Here is a 21,207-nt window from a genome sequence, read left to right as displayed (position 1 = left end):
TTTTACAACTCTTTTTATAGCTATATTTCTATAGTTACATGATAAGAAATTATGTCTTTTTTCTTCTTCCTTTTCCACTACCACTTTGTATAAGAAGTGATGGTGGAATTCATCATTGTAACACTGTGTTTCGAATTATGAAGGGCCACGTCTAGAGCTGATGGGGAGAACTGTGTATCAGTTGGAAGTCTGCTATTGGTTGTTCAGTCACTCAGTCATGTCCAACTCTTTGCTACCCCACAAACAGCAGCGCACCAGGCTTCCCGCATAGTACTGTACCAGTGTTAAATTGCCTGATTTTGACAATTGTTCTATGGTTATAGAGGACAAAAATCCTTGCTCTTGTGAAATATTTAGACAAAGGGGCATAATGTTCTAAATTTATTATCAAATGAATCAGCAAGGAAAGAGACAGAGAGAAAGAAACTATAAAACGCATATACAGTAAAATTTAAACAAATGGTAACCGTGGGCAAAGATTACATGATAGTTCCTTGTACTACTGTTTCAACTATTCAGTAAGTTTGAAATTATAGCAAAATTATTTTTGATGAGAGCTAAGTATCTAGATGGGGTGGGAGGGAGGATAACTACTTTTTAGTTATTAATTATGGTCTCTCAAAGCCAGAGTCTATTGAAATGATTTATCCTATTGATAAGGAAAAAACTCAAGCTATTTATCAAACTTGTCTAATTGATTCTGTGAGTGTTTCAGGAAAAGAGAGAGCAACTCCTCAAAGCCATTAAAAGAGAGGGGTAACTGCTCTCCAAAGACGAAATGGTTCTCTCTTCCCCAACAAGACACACAGCATCTGATGTCTTCGATCACAGTCCAAAAGAGCGTTTTCTCTTCCTCTTCCATCTCATCTCTGTTTCTACAGTGAACTAAGTCCTGCAGTCAAAAACATTAATTTATAATTAACCACAAATTACTATAGAAAACCAACAACAAAAAAATTTACAAAATTCCATTTCACCTTTTCTTCTTAGTGTTATTGAAGCAATCAATTCTCTTCTCGCAGATACAATTATAGGTTTTATAGCAATCAATAGTGTCTATTCTTGTTGAGGTCAAAAATGGACATACACTTTTTCTAAAACGATAATCCATTATTGTCAAATCGCTGGAGGACAGAAAACATACACGGTCAACTGTTTAATTCGGCAGCTTACAACAACATAAATCATATTTTTAAGTCTATTTTCTAAATATCTGGCCTATGGAAATATTAATGCTAAGTTCATCACTAAAAGATTTTCGGGACTTCCATAATGGTCCGGTGACTAAGACTCCACACTCCCAATGCAAGGGGCCTGGGTTTGATCCTTGGTCAGAAAACTAGATCCCACATGCCAACAAGCCACAACTGAGAGTTCACACACAACAACGAAAGATTCTGTATATTTGAAACTAAGAGTCGGCTCAGCCAAATAAATAAATAAACTAAAAGATTTTCTATTGCTCTTAGCCCATTAAATAAAATAATATCTTCTCGATCACATCTATAACCTCACATGTTGTTTCACACTGGTAATTTTTGATCAGAGAGCAATATTGCTAGTTGGGATCATGACATAGTAACCTGCTTTCTTGTGTTAATTATTTCAATTAAAATGAGATATTTAAAAGGAGAGGAACTGAATTTCTATGATACAGGTAACAAGGTCGCATGTGAATATAATTTAAGAAGAAAAAGTAGAATTGGAATATAGGCAGAGATGAAGTTGTTGAATGGATGTTTTATGTCTTTTCTTTCCCTCTCTCCCAGTTAGCTTATGGGGCTGTTACCCCCATAGCTAATAGTTATTAACTAAAATACTAAAATTTCACTGAAAAAATATCTAAAACGATATCTCTATTTCAGCAAAGTGGTAGATTAGGGGAGAACTATCTTCCTGTTGAAAATAGTTTAAAATGCTGAAAAAAAAATTTTAAAACCTCTTGAGTAAGTTCATGGACTGGCAAGAGGCAGATTCATGCTCAGACTATGAGGGTTAAGCAAAGATGGAAACCCAGAAGGATAAGGGAAGCAGTGAAACCAGTCTTTCCCTTAGATGTAGCAGACTAAAGAATGAATTCTGCCCAAGATGAAAATTCTGTTGGATTGGTCAGAAAAGTTCATAACATCTTAGAGGAAAACCTGAACCAACTTTCTGGCCAACTCAATGCATAGAAAACAAGCTACCAAAAGGGTTGAGACAAAAGTGATATATTTCCAATATAAACCACCTTAGGACTATCTTGAACCTTGAATTTAAGCAGAAGAGAAAAGGAGTAATCCCACCTAACAATCCAAAATCACAAACCACCCCTCATGCAATTTGCATTTGCTGTATTATTACCTAGGAATACTTGAATATGACACAGGTAAAAAGAGAAACAATTAAGGAAGATAAATGAAACTAAATAGCTTGTGAGGCACAAGCAGAAAGTACCAGATGTGTTCAGTAAGTTGGTAACCTATGTGATTTGTTAGATACAGTAAGCAGAGGGCTTCGCTTGGCAGTAAAGAATCCACCTGCCAATGGAGATGTAGGTTCAATCCCTGGGTTGGGAAGATCCCCTGGAGAAGGAAATGGCAACCCACTCCAGTGTTCTGACCTGGAAAATTCCATGGACAGAGGAACCTGGTGGGCTACACAGTCCAAGGGTTGGACACAACTGAGCAACTGAGTACAAACACAAAGAGTAAGTGGAACCCATGTGTGCTGAACATAGGAAAGGAAGAATCAAGCAGACATAAAATATACATGATGAACACAGGCACTCTACATTCAGTCTTAAGTTTGTCACCATGGGTGACACTCATTCTGGCCCTCTGCCTGAGGAACTCCGGTAGAATCTATAACTGCCCCTCAGGTTAACTGCAAAGCTGCAGCTCTAACCAGGCATGCTTGCTCCTGTATCCACCCACTAGAGAAAAGTCACATGCTGGCCACAGGAACCTTCTGTCCATTGGCCCCCTTACTCAAAATCTCATGTCTGGCCCTTCCACCATCCTCAGGGAACTGTGATACCACAGAGCCAGATCAGATGAAGAGTGTGTAACTTAGGATCCAGGGCATCTTTTCACACACTTGCCCCTTCTCCTAACTGTGACAACCTATCCCATCCCATCCAAGTGTGATAGGCTATCCCATTTCTTTCCCCTTGCATAGCGCTATGTGTTTAACATGGATTTGATTAATTATGCAATGTGAGCATCTTATTTTGGCCCTGAAAGTGTTCACCTGAAACTGTACTCACAGACTATGATTACATTAAGGTTGTTTCCTGAATGACATCTCTTGTAGGTTTGCAGCCCAGAATCACCTACTTGCAGAGCTCAAATTTAGAATTAAAAACTGCTCAGTTTCACAATGCCCCAAGACAGCCAACAAAGGCAAATTTTTTTCTTGAGGAAGCCACCTTCATCTCAATCCTCAAATAATTTCCAGAGGCTCAAAAAAAAACACCACTAAGCACTACAAAGAAAATGACATCATGAACAAAAGATGTGATAGGTTGGACCCACAAAACTTCAAATATTAAAATGATCAGGTACCAAATATAAATTGCAGATGATAAATATCTTTCAAGAAATAAATACACTCAAGACAGTTTGAATACATGAGTAACTAGCAAGAAGATTTGAAAATGTAAGAGAATTCCTAGAAATAAAAATGTAACAGTTCAGATTTTTTTAAAAAAATCATTGAATAGCAGATTATAACTAAATATAAATGCAAGAGTCCACAAAGTACTGTACTTAATAGAAGGACTATAGCAAGGGTGTGGGTGTATATATGTGTATACACATGCATGTGTGTATGTTTATATTTACATTTATGTTTATTTATAATTAATATAAACTACTAATACAAAGGCTTCCTGATGGCTCAATGGTAAAGAATCTGCATGCAAAGCAGGGGATACAGGAGACACAGTTTCAATCCCTGGGTTGGGAAGATCCCCTGAAGAAAGAAATGGCAACCCACTCCAGTATTCTTGCTTGGGAAGTCCCATGGACAGAGGAGCTAGGCGGGCTACAGTCCATGGGGCTGCAAAAGTCAGACACAACTTAGTGACTAAACCATTACCACCACCACTAATACAAAGGAGTTTCAAGTGAATTTTGAGGATACTCAAAATACTTATTTGTGGCTGTGGAAGGGATCACTATGGGTAACTCAGAATGGTCCAATCACATCACATTGCCTTACTTTATGATTCTGTTTTAGTCTGTGGTCCTCATAACACATACTTTTGAACATCTGTTTAGCATCATAATTTTGTATTAATAACTCTGTATGATGCTTCTCTTCCTTTTTAAACTATACTTCCTGAAACACTTTTAAAATCATTCTCATTCTTCTTATTAATGACTTCTACCTGAAAATGAGCTGAGCTACATGAAGATTCTTTTTAGAAACAATCATTCCAACCCAACACCAATATTAGAGTTTGAATGCATCCCAGAAACTTACAGTCTAGAAGGTATGCCATTGTCAATCCATTTCCACCTATTTTCCCTTTTGCTAAATGATGATCCAATCCAGTAGGAATTTTGACAAGTCTGGGGTTGAAGGAATTCCTATAAAGGAAACAAAACATATCATGGGACTAAATTCCCATCTGTTAAATGAATGAAAATAAGGTCAGGTAAAAGATCCAGCTGTTTCTACTACCAGTGGTCTGCTAATTTCTACACGATCCTTCATCCCTCCTTCATAAAAGACCTTCTCTTCCTTCAACCCCTGTATTTTCATTTTCCAAAGCAATTTTCATCTAATAGTTTATTTCTGTTACAAATGGCTGCCAGTCTAATAGGTTATTTAAAATGTGGAAAAGTTTAAATCTAAATATCTAACAGTAGAAGAGTTGTTAAATAATACATGACATTTTATGAAACTATTCAAAGTCATGCTCCAGAGAAAACTTAAGAGTTAAGAAAAATGATCATTACACATTCCAAGTGAAAGAAGACATCTTATAAACAAATTATTAAAATAACAAATGTTTGTGGAGATGTGTGCATCAGAGCCTTCAACTTCATAAAAAAAAAAAAGACTTGCTGTAGTTCAGTAGTTGGAAGGGGTGGAGGGAAACAGGGCCAAATTTGGAAATATTTACTATGCCCCCAAATGTAATATATCAAAGTGACATAGTACATAATTTCTGATTAAATGACTGAATATATTCCTAAATTAATTTTAATTATTTTAGGGCAACAAATATAAAAAATTATTTTATGACTTGACATCATAATTCTTTCATGTTATGATTTAAAATATCTGCTAGATTTGCGTAGAAATTTTGTTTTGTTTTTCTAGATGATAAGTAGAGATTTCAGACTGACAGTTGCAACCATTTCTCTGTAAAAACACATTTTGTGTGTGTAGGTAGTTTTTATTTGCAATAAATTTAACAGACAAATGCAATATTATTGTTACTGTATTTTCTCTTTTTACAATTCTTTTTGAGAGATATATGTATTGGTTTAATATATATAAATATTGATCAAGTAAATGCTACCTACATGCCTACATGCTCAGTCACTCAGTTGTGTCCGAATCTTGAGACCCCAGACTGTAGCCTGACAGACTCCTCTGTCCATGGGATTATCCTGGCAAGAATACTGGAGTGGGTTGCCATTACCTCCTCCAGAATGTTGCCTACAGATGCAGTGAAAATTACCATAAAGCTCATTTGTAAAACTACCACCGCTTTTATGTTTCTCATTATTATCTTACATTTTGCAGGTGGGAAAACTGAGACCCAGAGCAGTTAAGTAATTCGCCTAGGGTAACCCAGCTAGTAAGCGGCAGAACTGAATTCAGTACCAGGCAGTCTGGCTCCTGGATTCCTAACAGTAACTACTAAACTACACTGCCTTTGGGTTTTCAGTTACCACCTTATAGGAAAAAAATAACTGCTGGCTCCAGGCTGCCATTTACCAAAGGGTTAAGTACTTCATCAAAGGAAAGCCATGTTTTTTCTTCAGAGTCCTAAGTAAAGGAGATGATTGCAAAGACCCAGATTGCATCTTCAAGGGGGTTTCCATTTTGGAAATAATCGTGCTCATCATGATATATAATAACTATTGAATGCTTATAAAATAGCAAGATCATATTCCTATTAGCAGGCAAGTCCTTCTGCTCATTAATTTTTTATCTTTTTTATGGAAAACAAAAAGGTATTTGAGAATATCATTCACCCAGGGGGGAATATTTACTAGGGATTCTGATGAAGGTCACACTTAGCCCATCAATTTCGATCTCCAAGAAGCAACTGCTACTCCTACCCTCAAGGAGGCTCTTCATGTTACAGTCTTCATGTTCTTCGGTTCTTACTTGTAAGTAATTAGCTTAACAGAAGGAAAGACCAAAGATATTTCACTAGGAAAATCTGTTTGCTTGATTTTTTTTTGAGACTCTTAACTATACAATTTTTGTTCATTTGACAGTCATGATACAAGGAATAACTGAAGGTTCCTCTTTCTAAACTCCCCCATTTTCTCAGTATCTTGGGCCCAAAGGTGAGAGACAGAGGCCTAGAGGATAAAAGTACATATAACAATCCATGATACCAGTTCTTCTGCATCATCTATCTTCAAAAGAGATGAATCGTAACTATGGCAAGTCTGGTTACATCCCATCCAGTTATTAGTTTCAGCAGTAAAGTAATAACAGTTTACTCCCCAACACCACCAGGAGACTTCTTCGAGTTTGCCTATAATACATAAGGTAAAGCATTAAACGTCTTTAAACGTCTTTTCATCTGGTATTTTGTTAAGCAGAGGAAGATATTTTTCAGCCCTCCATAACTCAAAAAATCTTAACAGCTATCAATAATGATAATGTGAGTTTCATTAGAAGTCTGGAATGCCGAGAGAACTCTGCATTCCCATAGTCTTTGCAGCACTATTCACAATAGCCGAGAAATGGAAACAGCCCAAATGTCCATTGATGGATGAAGAAAATGTGATCTATTCTAAAGGGAATACTAATTTTACAGCCCTGGGCTTCTGAGGTTATGAAAACAGAGATAGAGAACAATTGAGAAGCACATTCTTGATTAACCAAAGGTGACTACTTTTATAGAATCAACATTGTTTTTATTGCCCTGTATCAAGAAACACAACAATTAACAATGTCATGTTTACTTTTTTGTCTATTGCCAAAGCTAAATATAGAGTTCATAAATATAAAAAAATAAAGGGACTGTTACTCAGCCTTAAGAATGAAATCTTGCCATCGGTAACTTCATGGATGAAACTTGAGGTTAATTATGCTAGGTGAAATAAGCCAATGATAAAGGGCAAATATTGCATGATTCCACTTGTATGAGATGTTAAAAGCAGTCAAACAGAAAGTAGAAAAGGGGTAGCTGGGGGAAGGGAAAGGGCTGTTGTTTCATGGGTACACAGTCTCAATTACTCAAGGTGAAAAAATTCTAGAGATTTGCTGTACATCTTGGTGCCTGTACCTAATACTGAATCGAACACTTACAAACTTGTTAAAAGGGCAGACCTCATGCCAAGTGTTCTTACCACAGAGCAGAAAGGGACATAAGAAAACCTTTGAAGGTGATAGTATGCCTATTACCCTAATTGTGGATGGTTTTACCCATATATACATATGTCCCAACTCATCAAGTTACATACATTAATTATATGCAGCTTTTTGCATATTAATAATACCTCTGAAAAGCTGTTTTTATAATGATAAAATTAACTTTATAAATGTTTAGAGATTCTGAAATGCCTTCTAAATAAAATTAAAATTATTCTTTGGAAATGTTTCTTGTCCTCATCTTTTACAATATACAAAATCAAAATATTATTAATCCCTCAAAATATGTTTATGATTATTTATAGAACACAAAAATTGTCTAATAAAGTCTAATAAAGAAAACATTTAAATTGTTATAAATGCAATACAATAACATACAACACTAACAGACATGTTTGTGAGGAGTATTTAAAACTATGGAAGAAGATTTTTGGTGGCTCAGTGGTAAAGATTTGCCTGCCAATGCAGGAGACCCAGGTCCAATCCCTAACCTGGGAAGATCCCACATTCCATGGAGCAGCTAAGCCCATGTGCCACGACCATCAAGCCTGTGCTCTAGAGCCTGGGAGCCGCAACTATTGAGCCCCTGTGTCACGACTACTGAAGCCAGTGTGCCCTAAAGCACATGTCCACAACAAGAGAAGGCACCGCAATGAGAAGTCTATGTACTGCAACTAGAGAGTAGCCCCGACTCATCACAACTAGTGAAAAGCCCATGCAGCAACAGAAACCCAGCACAGCCAAAAGTAAATAATTAAAAAAAAAAAGACTGTGGAAAAATGGCCACAGAAGGGAAAAAAAAACAAAATGTGAACCTTTCTACAGCATGAAATCTAAATTTTTTATAGGTAGTAAAAAAATAAAACAAAAGAAACAAAAAAATAAAATATTATTAATTCCTCAGTAATAGAAACAGTACACAACTACTAACTACCTAAATGATATCAAATATGCAAAATCTCTTTGTATAATAAACACTAAACAAAATATTTAGAAGTTGATTAATCAGGCCAATTCATTCCATCATTATGCATAACAGAGTTTATTATTATATGAGACAATATTCTTATTTCTTAGATGTTTTGAATGACATTTTATGTTTGTTTTGAATAGTATCATCACACAATGTTGCACAAACATCAACACTCTGGCAAGTCTTGTAGACGTATTAGAAGGAATACGCATGTGCACAGTCACTTCAGCCTTGTCTGACTCTTTTCGATGCTATGGACTGTGGCCTGCCTGGATCCTCAGTCCATGGGATTCTCTAGGCAAGAATACTGGAGTGGGTTGTCATGCCCTCCTCCAGGGGATCTTCCCCACCCAGGGATTGAACCCATGTCTCCTGTGTCTCCTGCATTGCAGGCAGGTTCTTTACCGCTGAGCCGTCGGGGAAGCCCACTGGAGGAAGTACATGTTGATCATAAATAGATCAAATATCTGAAGTCAGTACAGAATGGAAACACAAACACACAATTATCTTTACAACAGCATACAAATAAAAGGATTTGCACTTATTTTAGCCTAAATGTATTTTTACTTAGAGTCTCCATATTTCATGTCAGCAGCAAAGTTGAAGTGTCTAATTTGCCTGCAGGTCCAAAGCAATCCAAATTTTCGGGGGCCTTGATATAATACTATTTCACCTTCTGGGAGCATAAGAAGGCAAGAACTGCAATTGAGTTTGGGAAGTATAAGACATCCAAACACGATTCCTGGGGTCTCAATCCCGTATTTGAAATAAGCAAACTCAAATGACCATGCTACATCTAAGAGGCACAAATTAAAAGTTGTCTAGCAGACCTGGATCCCTAGCACATAACGTAAGTCTGTGTTAAGCCTCAAAACTTTTGGAGGAGGAATAAGTAATGGAAAATTGTGCAATCTTCAACTCAAGATTTCTTCTATACCTGTATTTGGCAAAGACTCTGAAGACTTCTTTTCTTGATTGCATCCCTTCTTTTCTGTAAAGAAAAGAATCTCTTCTTTTCCTTTTATTTGCTGAAGAGTTTTATTTAGTCTATCACATTCTGAAGTCTTCCTTGTCAAAAGTTGCTTCTTTAAGTAGTTGTCATTTTGCATAACATCATACTTCTGACTGAGGTTCCGTAGAATTTCCCCCTGTTGATGTTTTTCTTGAATATACTGGAAAACTAAAATTAACAGCATAGGTATAATTTTTAAAGTACTCATAAAGCTTCACTGTTGAAATTAGGACAGGAGAAAAGAAATATCACTTTGACAACCAACCTATTTCATTCCTTTAATTAGTAATTTTAGAAAGTAACACCTCTACAACATGACCATATAAATTGAAACATCAGATTTCTCACTATGGGCCACCTAAGTGTAGAATAAATAAATCATGATTTCTAAATAAAATTATGATGGTAACATCTAAGCATACAGTTCAATTTCTTTTAAAGTTAGCGTGTCGTCTACAAATAGGTACCAAAGGAGAAACTGACCAACATTTAGCAATACATCTTCTAAGTACGAAAATCTACACTAAACAGCATGAAGAAATAGCACCAATATCATTGGAATAGACAGAATATCCATAAGAAAAAAGAGAGGAAGACCCAAATACATAGTTTTATCTGAGTGTAACATATTACTACTTTTCCCTAAAGATGTCAAGGAACTCAAATGAAAGCTAAAGGCCACATTCAAGATCATCTAACATCCATGCATAGACTCACTCATTTTACTAAATCATTTCCTTGTTATAGATTTTAAAAAAATTAAGAGAAAGTCGTAATTCACTTTCGAGCAGTTGTTTCTCAAAGAACTTGTATCTGAGATTCAAAGTGATGTAAATTTAGAAGGCGGAATATTACAATAGTTCCCCCTTAACCTTGGTTTTTCCTTCTGCAGTTTGAGTTACCCCATCACCCACAACCTGAAAATGTTAAACAGAAAATTCTAGAAATAAGTAATTCATAAGTTTTAAATTGCACGCAGTTCTGCATAGTGTGATGGAAACTCATGCCATCCCACTTGTGTTCCCCAGGAAGGGGGATCATTCCTTTGTCAAGTGTATCCCAGTCTCATCAGTCACTTGGTAGCCTTCATCAGATGACTGTCGGGGTATGCAGTGCTTGTATTCAACCCTTATTTCACTTAATGATGGTCTGAAATCACAAGAGTGGTGATGCTGGCAATTCAGATAGTCTCTTACTGTGCTTAAATTATAAATTGAACTTTATCATAGGTGTGTATGAATAGGAAAAAACCATAGTATGTACAGGGTCCAGTGCTATCTGTGATTTCAGGCACCACTGGGGGTCTGAGATGGTATCCCCCATGGGAAAGGGGGTCTTCTGTGCTAAATCCTATATCAGAAATAATGTTAACATGCCTTATACAGAACAAGTGCTCATTACAGCTTCAGAGATACAGGAATAGATAAACAAAATGAAAATGAAAATCACACTGTGATTATATCTGGGGAAAAAATCACTTAAGAAAGCACTTCCTGGAACATTCTCTGATTATAGCCATGGAACAATTGATAGAGCACGGTTGGTACCTACACAGGGGGTGGTTATTTCTATTACTCAGACTTGGATGTATTTCGGTTACTTACTCTTTATACCCAGCACGGTGATTGTCATCAAGAGAAGTAAACAGAGGATCCCAAGAGTCACTGCAATGCCGTGCCAGGGCACTGAAGACTCTTTAAATAAAGAAGGAAGAAAGTGATCACTGGGGACAGAGCTCAGCCCACTACTCATCTTAACCTGGACACCATTTGAAACATAGAAACAATCTTCTCTAAAAATTTTCAGGAACTATGCTGGTGGTCCAGTGGTTTAGAATCTGCCTTGCAATGCAGGCGATACCAGTTCAATCCCTGGTCCAGGAAGATTCCACATGCTGCCGGACAACTAAACCCATGCACCACAACTACGGAGCCTGTGTGCTACAACTACTGAAGCCCTCACACCCTAGAATCTGTGTGTGTGTGTGTGTGTGTGTGTGCGCGCATGTGCATGCATGCGTGCATGTGTGTGCGTATCAGTAGTCTGACTCTTTGTGACCCCATGGACTGTAGCCCACCAGGTTCCTCTGTCCATGGGATTTCTCAGGCAAGAGTTCTGGAGTGGGTTGCCATTTCCTGGTCCAGGGGATTTTCCCAACCCAGGGATCGAACCCCAGTCTCCTGCATTGGCAGGAAGATTCTTTACCACTGTGCCACCTGGGAAGCTCCTGTGCTCTTCAGCAAAAGAAGTTTCCACAATGAAAAGCCAGCTCACAGCAACAAAGAGTAGCCTCCGCTCATTGCAACTAGAGAAAGCCCAAAAGCAGCAACTCAAGACCCAGCACAGGCAAAAATAGACAAATAAAATTTTAAAAAACGTTTTACAGAAATACATCATACAAACTGTTTTTAATTTGCCATCTAATAATTATAAAGTCTCAGGTTTTTTACTTACATTCACCCATTGCAGAAATTCTACGCCACAAGAAGAGTATTGTAGGATTTTTAAAATGTATCCCTTAGAAAAGCACAGACAGGTGTGTTTGGGGCGCGGGGGGGTGTTCAATCATGTATGACTCTTTGCAACCCTATGGACTGTAGCTTTCCAGGTTCCTCTGTCCACAAAAGCCCAGATAGCAATAAACACAATACTTATTTGTGAGGATCCACAATGATAGGCATATTTCTGTGATCACAACTAATCATGAAGAAGAAGGAAAAAGCAGGCAACATTCATGAGAAATTTGTAGCCAAGAGTGAGTATTCTGAAGCTGCAAATATTACTCGGCTCCATCTCTTAAAGAACTTTCCAGAAATCAATTTTTCTTCATTTATCTTCAAAATTTCTCTAGCAATGCTCTATTTATTCTCCTACTTTCAAGATCCTCTCTCTCTCTATACACACACACACACACACACACACACACATATATATCCAAAATTTGTATCTCTGATGGACACTACATTAAATCAGTAAAAGTCATTTTCAGTTTAGAGTTTGTGACACTGTTTGAAGGTACAGAGAGAGAATGGAAAAGTTAGAATGCCCTTTTGATTTGAACATTTTTGTTTCTTCATTGCCATCAAGTTTTAGTAAATATTTAAGACACCAAAAATACCTTTTGTCTGAATAAAAACACTGCTTCTAATGCATATTTCTCATGTCTTCACATTCTGTAAGACATTTCTCTAGGAACTGCAATGTTTTCTCAAGACTCTAGTCTGTTTTTTACTTCGGAAGCCCTCACAAGGGACTTCCCTGGCTGTCCAGTGGTTAGGACTCCGTACTTCCAATGCAGGGGGTGCAGATTCGATTAGCTGGGGAACTAAAAAAGAGTCCTTGTGAATTTCTCTTGACCAAATTTGAATAAAAACACTCTATTACCTTCTCAAGTTTAAAAGAATGCATCAATTTCTCCATTCTCACAAATTTTATTTTAAAAGACCATTAAAGACCGCTATGGTTTCTTATTATCAACTGAACACCTAGAATATGGATAGAACTTTTTATTTCTAACGTCAAAAGTTTGACGGTCCATAAGAGGGCTTCCCCTGGTGGCTCAGCAGTAAAGTATCTGCCAGCAGTGCACAAGCCACAGGAGATACAGGTTCAATCCCTGGATCGGGAAGATCCCCAGAGGAGAAAATGGCAACTCACTCTGGTATTCTTCCCTGGGAAATGCCATCGACAGAGGAGCCTGATGGGCTACAGTCCACGGGGTCACAGAGAGTGGGACACAACTGGAGTGACTTAGCAAGCACACAAGAGTCAGGTGAATCTAGATGTTTCAAACGTGTACCTTTCTCCTCAGTCTGGTCAGGTCTTTGAGTACCTTCAGGTCTTAATCTGTTTTGTGACTCTGAAGGTGATTGAAGAAATCTCAGGGTGGCATAAGTCACTTCTTGATCACTCATCTCTAGAGTAAACAAATATATGTTTTGCATTAAAGCTTTCAACTAATGATTTCATTCCAAAGAAAGATTAAAATGTCAGTTTGTAAAAATATACTAGGATTAAGAAGATTATGTGTGTGTATGTGCACATGTGGATGTGTGCTCAGCAATTTCTTCAAGGGCCTAAAGTATGCAGACTGAGCCTGATTTATATAAGAAAGGAAAAACTTTCAATATTTTTGCTAAAATCATTTATACTCCTAGTAACCATAGCTATGATTATTAGAAAATATGGAAAGAATTTTTTTTTAATTTACTGATAGATTAAATAGGCTGGGTCTATTCCATTTAGCTCAAAATGTTCAACATACATATACAAGTGTTCGGCAAAGTGATACCATCACAAATTACTGATATACTTTTAAAACTATTCATTCAAAAAACCAAAATTGTATTTTTTTGAGATTTTGAAAAACATAAATATCTTGGCTTAAAATGTATATGTATATACATATATATTATGTATTCAGATCTACATTATTGACAGTAGAAGTTTCTTAGAAGGATTGGAATACTAGTTTGTGATAATTATTTCTTGACCTGAGTAGATTAATATACTATGTTGTTCTTTTCAACTGTAACATGACTCTACGAAAGTGTATCTCATATACCATTTGCAAAATAAAATTATTGAGGGTTAACACTGCACACTGGTCAACATTTCAGATTCCAGTGCCTCATGGGAGATGTGCTGAATAAAAATCTCTTACATTAGACCCCAGACACTTGCATTTTTGATCCCAAATGATTCTGTGCATATTAAACTTAAAGAAATAATCTTCTAACTACCAGAGAAGGCTACACTAAAATAAAATTTGTTAACAGGCAGTCTTTAGTTAATACCCATAAAGGATTCTATCAATTGATATCAATATAAAAAGAAACTTTAAACTGTAGATATTTATGATGTACCTTTTTTATATTAATCAGTATGAAAAGATGCTAAGAAACAGTAAATATGGAAAACAAATAGCACATGTAACTATATTTTTTAATTCCTTTCTTTAGTATCTAAACTTGATTACTCACATTTTCCCTATTTCCTAAGGAAAAAGGGTCATTTCTACTACAGAACCCTTCAAGATTGGTAAGACAACATGTAAATCATTAGACCCAAATAAAAAGTTATTAACCCCCAAATTCCTCTTTACTTTGATAATACAAAGTAAAAAATCATAACAAATTTTGTAAAAAGAAAATAATTTTCCATGAATGCTGAACTATAGTTTTCACCTCTTTAGAGTGAATGCAGTTCTAACCCAATCAATTAAAAAAAAAAAATGCTTTCCTATCCCTCCTATATTCATGCCAAGTCATTTATAATAAACTATCATATTCCTAGAATCTTTTTTCTCAAGAATCTTTTTTTAAATAAGTAGGACTAATAGATACTCAGCTACAAAGATCTGAGACAATAAAAGCAAACGTTACCTGTGTCTATGCCATCCAGTGATGCAGATGGAGAGAACTGAGCAGAACAAGGTGAGAGAAGCTGGCCTTTACAATCCCCGATTCCTCGGGTGCATGAGAGGCTGTAAGATGGAGGCAGAAATGAATTGTCTTTGAATCATGCTCTAACTCAAAATTTTCTGCCCCTCCTCTTGACCAAAGTGATGAAAGGAAATTGTATGACAGAAGCTGATGTTGATGAGAAAGGAAAATGGTCGTAAATATATCTTCCTCCATCTCATCTAACCAACCACTTTGGTGCTATGCAAAATGACATTCAAAATCTACATTGAAGGACAGAAAAAACAAATGAACATAGCTTTGGCGGAAACAAGAAGGTAAGATCTTTTAACAAAAACTTGCATCCTTAGACTAAGCTACTAGCAAAAACGATTGATTAAAATGTGTGTGCATAAATATAGATACATGTACACAAGAAATATTATGACTAAATAAATAACTTGTCTCAGAAACTTTTGCTTACAGATTGCTATTTGACAATAAAAGATTTCAGCATTGAAAAATATACATTACTACATGTAAAATAGATGGCCAGTGCAAGTTTGATGTATAACTCAGGGAACCCAAAGCTGGTGCTCTGTGACAACCTGGGGGGATGGGTTAGGGAGGGATGCAGCAGAGGAATTCAGGAGAAGGGGTCACATGTAGGCCTATGTCTGATTCATGTCGATGTATGGCAGAGGCCATCACAGTATTGTAAAGTAATTACCATCCAATTAAAATAAATAAATAATTTCTTAAAAAAACAAAAAAATAAAAATTTATTTTTCCACGTATGTTTATTGCAGATAAACGTATTTTAGAAAGTATTTGAAAACATAATTCCACTATAAAATTTTGGTGTATGTGCTTCTAGTTTTTTATCTGTATGTTTTGTTTGCTATCAGAGTTGGTGTCATTCCACACACAGTACTTTTGATCTCTTGTTTTCTAATAAGTGTTTCTTCATTTAAAAATATTCATCTAAAGTGTGATCTTAAAAACAATTGTATAATTATTATCCATATATATTATACCATAATTTATTCAGGAAATCCTGTATTGCTGGACATTTAAGTTGTTTTCAACTTTTTGCGAATATAAAAAATGTTTGGCCTGTACTTTTGAATATTTTCTTAGGAAAACATTTTAAAATATGGTGTCAAGGGGTATGTACATTAAAGAGCCTTGATACATATTACCAAACGCCCTCCAGAAATTATTTCTGTTTATATAACACTAGTTGTATGGAAATGATAACATTTGATATTTTTAAAAGATACTGATGAAATATTCTCCTATTTGAGTTTAATCTATGAATCTTACTTCATGAAGGCATATGATCTTTCAGCAAAAAGAAATTAATTTCTGTAAGTCTGTTTCTATGAGTCAGATCTTCCCAGAATACCCCCAAATCTCTCAGTGAAGCTCCCTTTCATTTGATACAGACACTGTCAGTCTTCAGGTGTACAGTTCTATGAAATCAATTTACATTGCTCTCCAAATCAGAGCATGATAATGGTGAATACGGAGTGTGGGGAAAGAGGAGTGAGGTGGAAAACATAAGGTGAAATTGATTATGCAGAGACAAACCCAGCCCTACTTCACCAGGCTCTAACCACATTACTTGCTTACCCTTCTCTTCCAGCCACAACCAAACCATCACCGTTTCTTTAGAAGGCATCCCCACTCTTCACCTCCCAGGTCTTCCCTAGACTACTTGATAAACACAGTCAACTGAATGTTCTGATCAGTACCACCCACTAGGGTATGCTGCCTGTTGTCTTGTCCTCAGCTGGCCCTCTCCTGTTCTCCGATGCAACCCTTAATCTTGGAATCACCACTTATCATCGTGGGCAAGCGGTCAACAGAATTACCTCCCAGAGACTAGTTTAATCCAATCCAATCACACAAGCAAAATTTCATGGGTGGAGTCTGGACACTACAGGAATACTTCCTGCTAGGCATTTTCTTCTCTCTTTACCCTCACCCTGCAATGGCTTTGTCAATCTCAAAATAGAAAGATTCTGAGCCCTCGATCCCAATGCCAGAAATGAATGAATGAATGAAGTCTGATGAGAGAACATAGGGAGTAGGCTGGGAGAAATAGTAATGTTGTCAAAGCATGGCAGTTTAGTTCAGTTCAGTTGCTCAGTTGTGTCTGACTCTTTGCGACCACATGGACTGCAGAACACCAGGCCTCCCTGTCCATCACCAACTCCTGGAGTTTACTCAAACTCATGTCCATTGAGTCAGTGATGCCATCCAACCATCTTATCCTCTGTCATTCCCTTCTCCTCCCGCCTTCAATCTTTCCCAGCCTCAGGGTCTTTTCCAATGAGTCAGTTCTTTGCATCAGGTGGCCAAAGTATTGGAGTTTCAGCTTCAACATCAGTCCTTCCAATGAATATTCAGGACTGATTTCCGTTAGGATGGACTGATTGGATCTCCTTGCAGTCCAAGGGACTCAAGAGTCTTCTCCAACACCACAGATCAAAAGCATCAATTCCTTGGCACTCAACTGTCTTTATCGTCCAAATCTCATATCCATACGTGACTACTGGAAAAACCATAGCTTTGACTAGATGGACCTTTGTTGGCAAAGTAATGTCTCTGCTTTTTAATATGCTGTCTGGGTTGGTCATAAATTTTTCTTCCAAGGAGTAAGTGTATTTTAATTTCATGGCTGCAGTCACCATCTGCAGTGACTTTGGAGCCCAAGAAAATAAAGTCCGTCACTGTTCCCACTGTTTCCCCATCTATTTGCCATGCTAATTCTTGATCCATGTTTAAAATCAGGCCTGACTGAATACATAGAGCACAGATGGACTTTGAATTCAGAAGGGCCTGGATTTTCAACAAATCTCTTGCTACTGGAACTGAGTAGATCTGGTTGAAATATCAGCCCCTCTCTTCCATGGGTGACTTGAGGCAAGTCACTTCACTTCTTTAAACCTCAGAATCACCAAAAGTAAAGTAGTGATTATTTGCCTCCCAAGACTGTAGGGTATATAAAGTGCTAACCAGATCTAATGCTAATGAACATTAAATGTTAAATGTTATCATTTGAAGTCCAAGATTCAAATCCTTTCTAGCTGTAAAAATTTGAACATGACACTCTTCCAAGCCTGTTTCCTCACAGGTTCAATATGAATGTCACTTACTTCATAGATCTGGAAAAATTCATTTAGATTAGCTCTACAGGTAGGATTTCTTAGGCTTCAAAAATAAGTGAATGTTCTTTTTTTCCTCTCTGTTCAAGGAGTCTATAAATACTGAAAGAACCGGGACTGCAATCCAGAAATGCTGACGCACTGAGCCAGGTTCTCTTTTTCAACATGTCAAGTCTGGAATGCAGATGCTTAGAAGAAAGTATGTGGATCAGGGGGCAAGTACATATTAACACAGTGGAGGAGCTGGGAAACACGGCAGCATTCTACTGCCTCTCTAGAAAAAAAGCACTGTGACTTAAGATCTGGTTATTTTATATCTTACCACTCCATGGAAATATTGGTAATGTTGAGCTGTTTTGTTTTGTTTTACATGCTTATAGCTGGTAAGAGCGGGGACAGCTCTCATGGAGACTAGATGAGGGTAGAACATTTTTTTACTTACATACTCATACTTACATTTCCTCTATATAAACTCCATACCTTGAGTACCACATTGGTCCCATTTGTTATTGTCACTGTAGCACACAGAAGACATACGGTGCCTACATGTGCCATCGATGAACAGGTGGTTAAAGGAAAGAGGAACTGACTACAAAATCTAGATTTTTCATAGTTTTGTAGAGACAGAATGAGGTTAATACCTGGAAAGACAAATTGTGTAGCTGTTCCCTCTAAGCTCCAGTTTATTTTTATTACTAAGCTCTGATTTCTGAGAAAGGCAAATTTCTTCTTAAATTAGAAGAGAACCAGCATCACAAAATAACAGCAGTAACTTCAGGTGGGACTCATTGAAACTCCTAGCCTTGTCCTTCAACCAAAGAAGCACAAGATGGAAGCACTAAACTTCATTACACCCACTCCTTAAGAAAACAGAATGATAAAAAATAAAGAAAGAAAGAACATTTTGAAGGTTCTTGTATAGTGTCTTCCGAATTCGCTTTTGTGCAAAAAACACATAACACATACACAGCATGAATACATAAAGCATTCATTTATTTACTTCCTGGCTGCTTAAAGGCGTTCTTTATTTAGGAAACCACACATTTCACCCATCCGTTCCTGACGGTATTAATTTCGTCAGCTTGAGGCTTAGCACACAGCTGCTAGTCACACCTTCAAACCTCAATGGCTTATCTTTTCACGGCAGCAGGCTGTTCTTCCTGTTTCAGCCTGAAGTGAAGGTTTCAGGAATAACCACCAGCTCCCAGGGAAAGATGTTCTGCATCACTCTGTTGGGAGGAGTAACCTCACCTGGCCATGTTCCCCCTTCCACGGTTATTTGTCCTAATGCCTAAACTTTATGCCACTGAGCCATATGAAATTTCCTGGCTCTTACAGTAAAACCTCAAAAGAACATCTTGTTTGAAGTTTCCTGTTTCCCTAACTAGCTACTTTATTTGTCCTTCTTATCTCTAGGTAAAAGCTATTCTGCGTTAAAATCTTCTATTGTCCCAACTAGGCTCCAGCCATCAACTGAACAGAAATTATCCTTCCTCCAACTGCTAACAAAATGAGATGAAATTAAGTAAGCATGAAAAAAATCATGGCCAAAAAAAACGAATTTTGGATAACTATTCAGATTCTGTGCCACTAAGGGATAAAGTCTATTCACAAGTTGAAAGGGAAAATAGTTCCGTGAAGCAGTGCCATAATAAAGAACTTTAATTCTTCAGTGTTCTTGCTACTGTATTACATGGTTTGGACTGTAGGCTCACCCTCAAGTCATTCGCTTATTTTTATTAATTTTTTTAGATTTTTAATCTAAGCCATTGTCATATAATGCTGCATGTGTGGTAAGTCACCTCAGTCATGTCTGATTCTTTGAGATCCTATGATTAGTAGTCTGCCAGGATCCTCTGTCCATGGGAATTTCCAGGCAAGAATACTGGAGTGGGTTGACATTTCTTTCTCCAGGGGATCTTCCCGACCCAGGGGTCAAACACGCATGTCCTGCATTGACAGGCGGATTCTTTACCACTGAGCAAACAGGGAAGCCTGGGGGAAGTTATGATTGAGGACAGAGTTAACACATTAAAGACTTTCTCATCCAAGGACTTTCTCCCTTAGTCTTGCCCAGTCCTGAGTAGATTACCTTATTCAACAGGACCCACAGAATGATTATTTTGAGGAGCAACCAAAAATTGTGGGCCCACAGTGTTTTCCTTTTCTCCTTGAGGTTGACATCCAGTGTAACATGGTTTTATCCTGCACATTCATCAGGGTCTACAGCTTGAATAGAAATGCTTGTTTTCATATAAGCAACCTGGAGGGGATGACAGCATAGTCTTTCACAGCGGTGATTTGGAGATGGGGTGACTTTCCATGGCACACCACAAGAGGATACGCATTTTAATGCACTCCACAGTAAACAAGCTACCAAGCCGTGCTCCAGAGCTACACTATCCAAAGGGTAGCCGCAAGCCTCATTCGGCTATCTCAATCTATTAAAAATTAAATAGCATTTTTAAAAAAAGAGTCTACTGGCACCAATTATGCCGGTTATTTCATCTGTAAATGAAAAATCCAACAAGAGGACGTGACTTAGACTTATTACAGTAAAGGAAAAATGTTATAGAATCTAAATTGGCATATATGGGTCTTTTAAGTTTTCTATGTTTGAAATTTTTCATGATAAAATGTTGGAAAATATTACTTTTAGTTAAAATGACTCTAAATTCAGTTATGTTAGCCACAGTAGACATGTGCAGTATCCAGTGGCTACCCTACTGGGTTGCTCATATAGACAGCGACTCTATTATCGCACAGAAGTTTACCGGACAGAGTTGCTCTGGTCTAGCTGCTCCGGAGCCCTGGCTAGCCATCAAACCCCGATTCCTCTATCCTAAGGTGCCTGGAGGGGACCTGACGGATCTTTGGGCAAAGTGGATGATGACTGCCAGGACTGCATACTTTCAGAGTGAAGGTGCAGATGGAAAAGTAACAGAATACCAGGGTATGAGTTACTAACAGGTGAAGTAATCAAGTCGATCAGAAAGAGGTTGAAGGGACCTGGGAAATATGACTGGGACTTGTGTTCATTAGGAGTTAAGATACAAATACACACACAAACACACACACGCACAGAAGTCTAAA

General features: G+C 37.3%; 1 protein-coding gene across 2 annotated transcripts; it reads right to left on the bottom strand.

The window, feature by feature from the left end:
- Window positions 1–368: 368 nt before the first annotated feature.
- LOC145545283 (killer cell lectin-like receptor 3) lies at window positions 369–15,125 on the bottom strand. Of its 2 annotated transcripts, XM_081589359.1 has the most exons (8): window positions 14,924–15,125; window positions 13,339–13,455; window positions 11,144–11,233; window positions 9,465–9,707; window positions 6,570–6,712; window positions 4,468–4,574; window positions 978–1,124; window positions 369–892 (listed from the first exon to the last, which is right to left on the bottom strand). In XM_081589359.1, exons 2-8 carry the CDS (start codon window positions 13,451–13,453, stop codon window positions 886–888), a joined length of 852 nt encoding a protein of 283 aa, XP_081445485.1. In that variant the 5' UTR covers window positions 13,454–13,455; window positions 14,924–15,125; the 3' UTR covers window positions 369–885. The 2 variants fall into 2 exon arrangements, with proteins under 2 accessions (XP_081445485.1, XP_081445486.1); XM_081589360.1 differs by lacking the exon at window positions 11,144–11,233.
- Window positions 15,126–21,207: the final 6,082 nt, after the last annotated feature.

Source organism: Giraffa tippelskirchi, chromosome 4 (genome assembly GCF_054371585.1).
Source record: "Giraffa tippelskirchi isolate mGirTip1 chromosome 4, T2T-mGirTip1v1.2.pri, whole genome shotgun sequence".
Classification (NCBI taxonomy): domain Eukaryota; kingdom Metazoa; phylum Chordata; class Mammalia; order Artiodactyla; family Giraffidae; genus Giraffa; species Giraffa tippelskirchi.
This window is presented reverse-complemented; position numbering and strand designations above follow the sequence as displayed.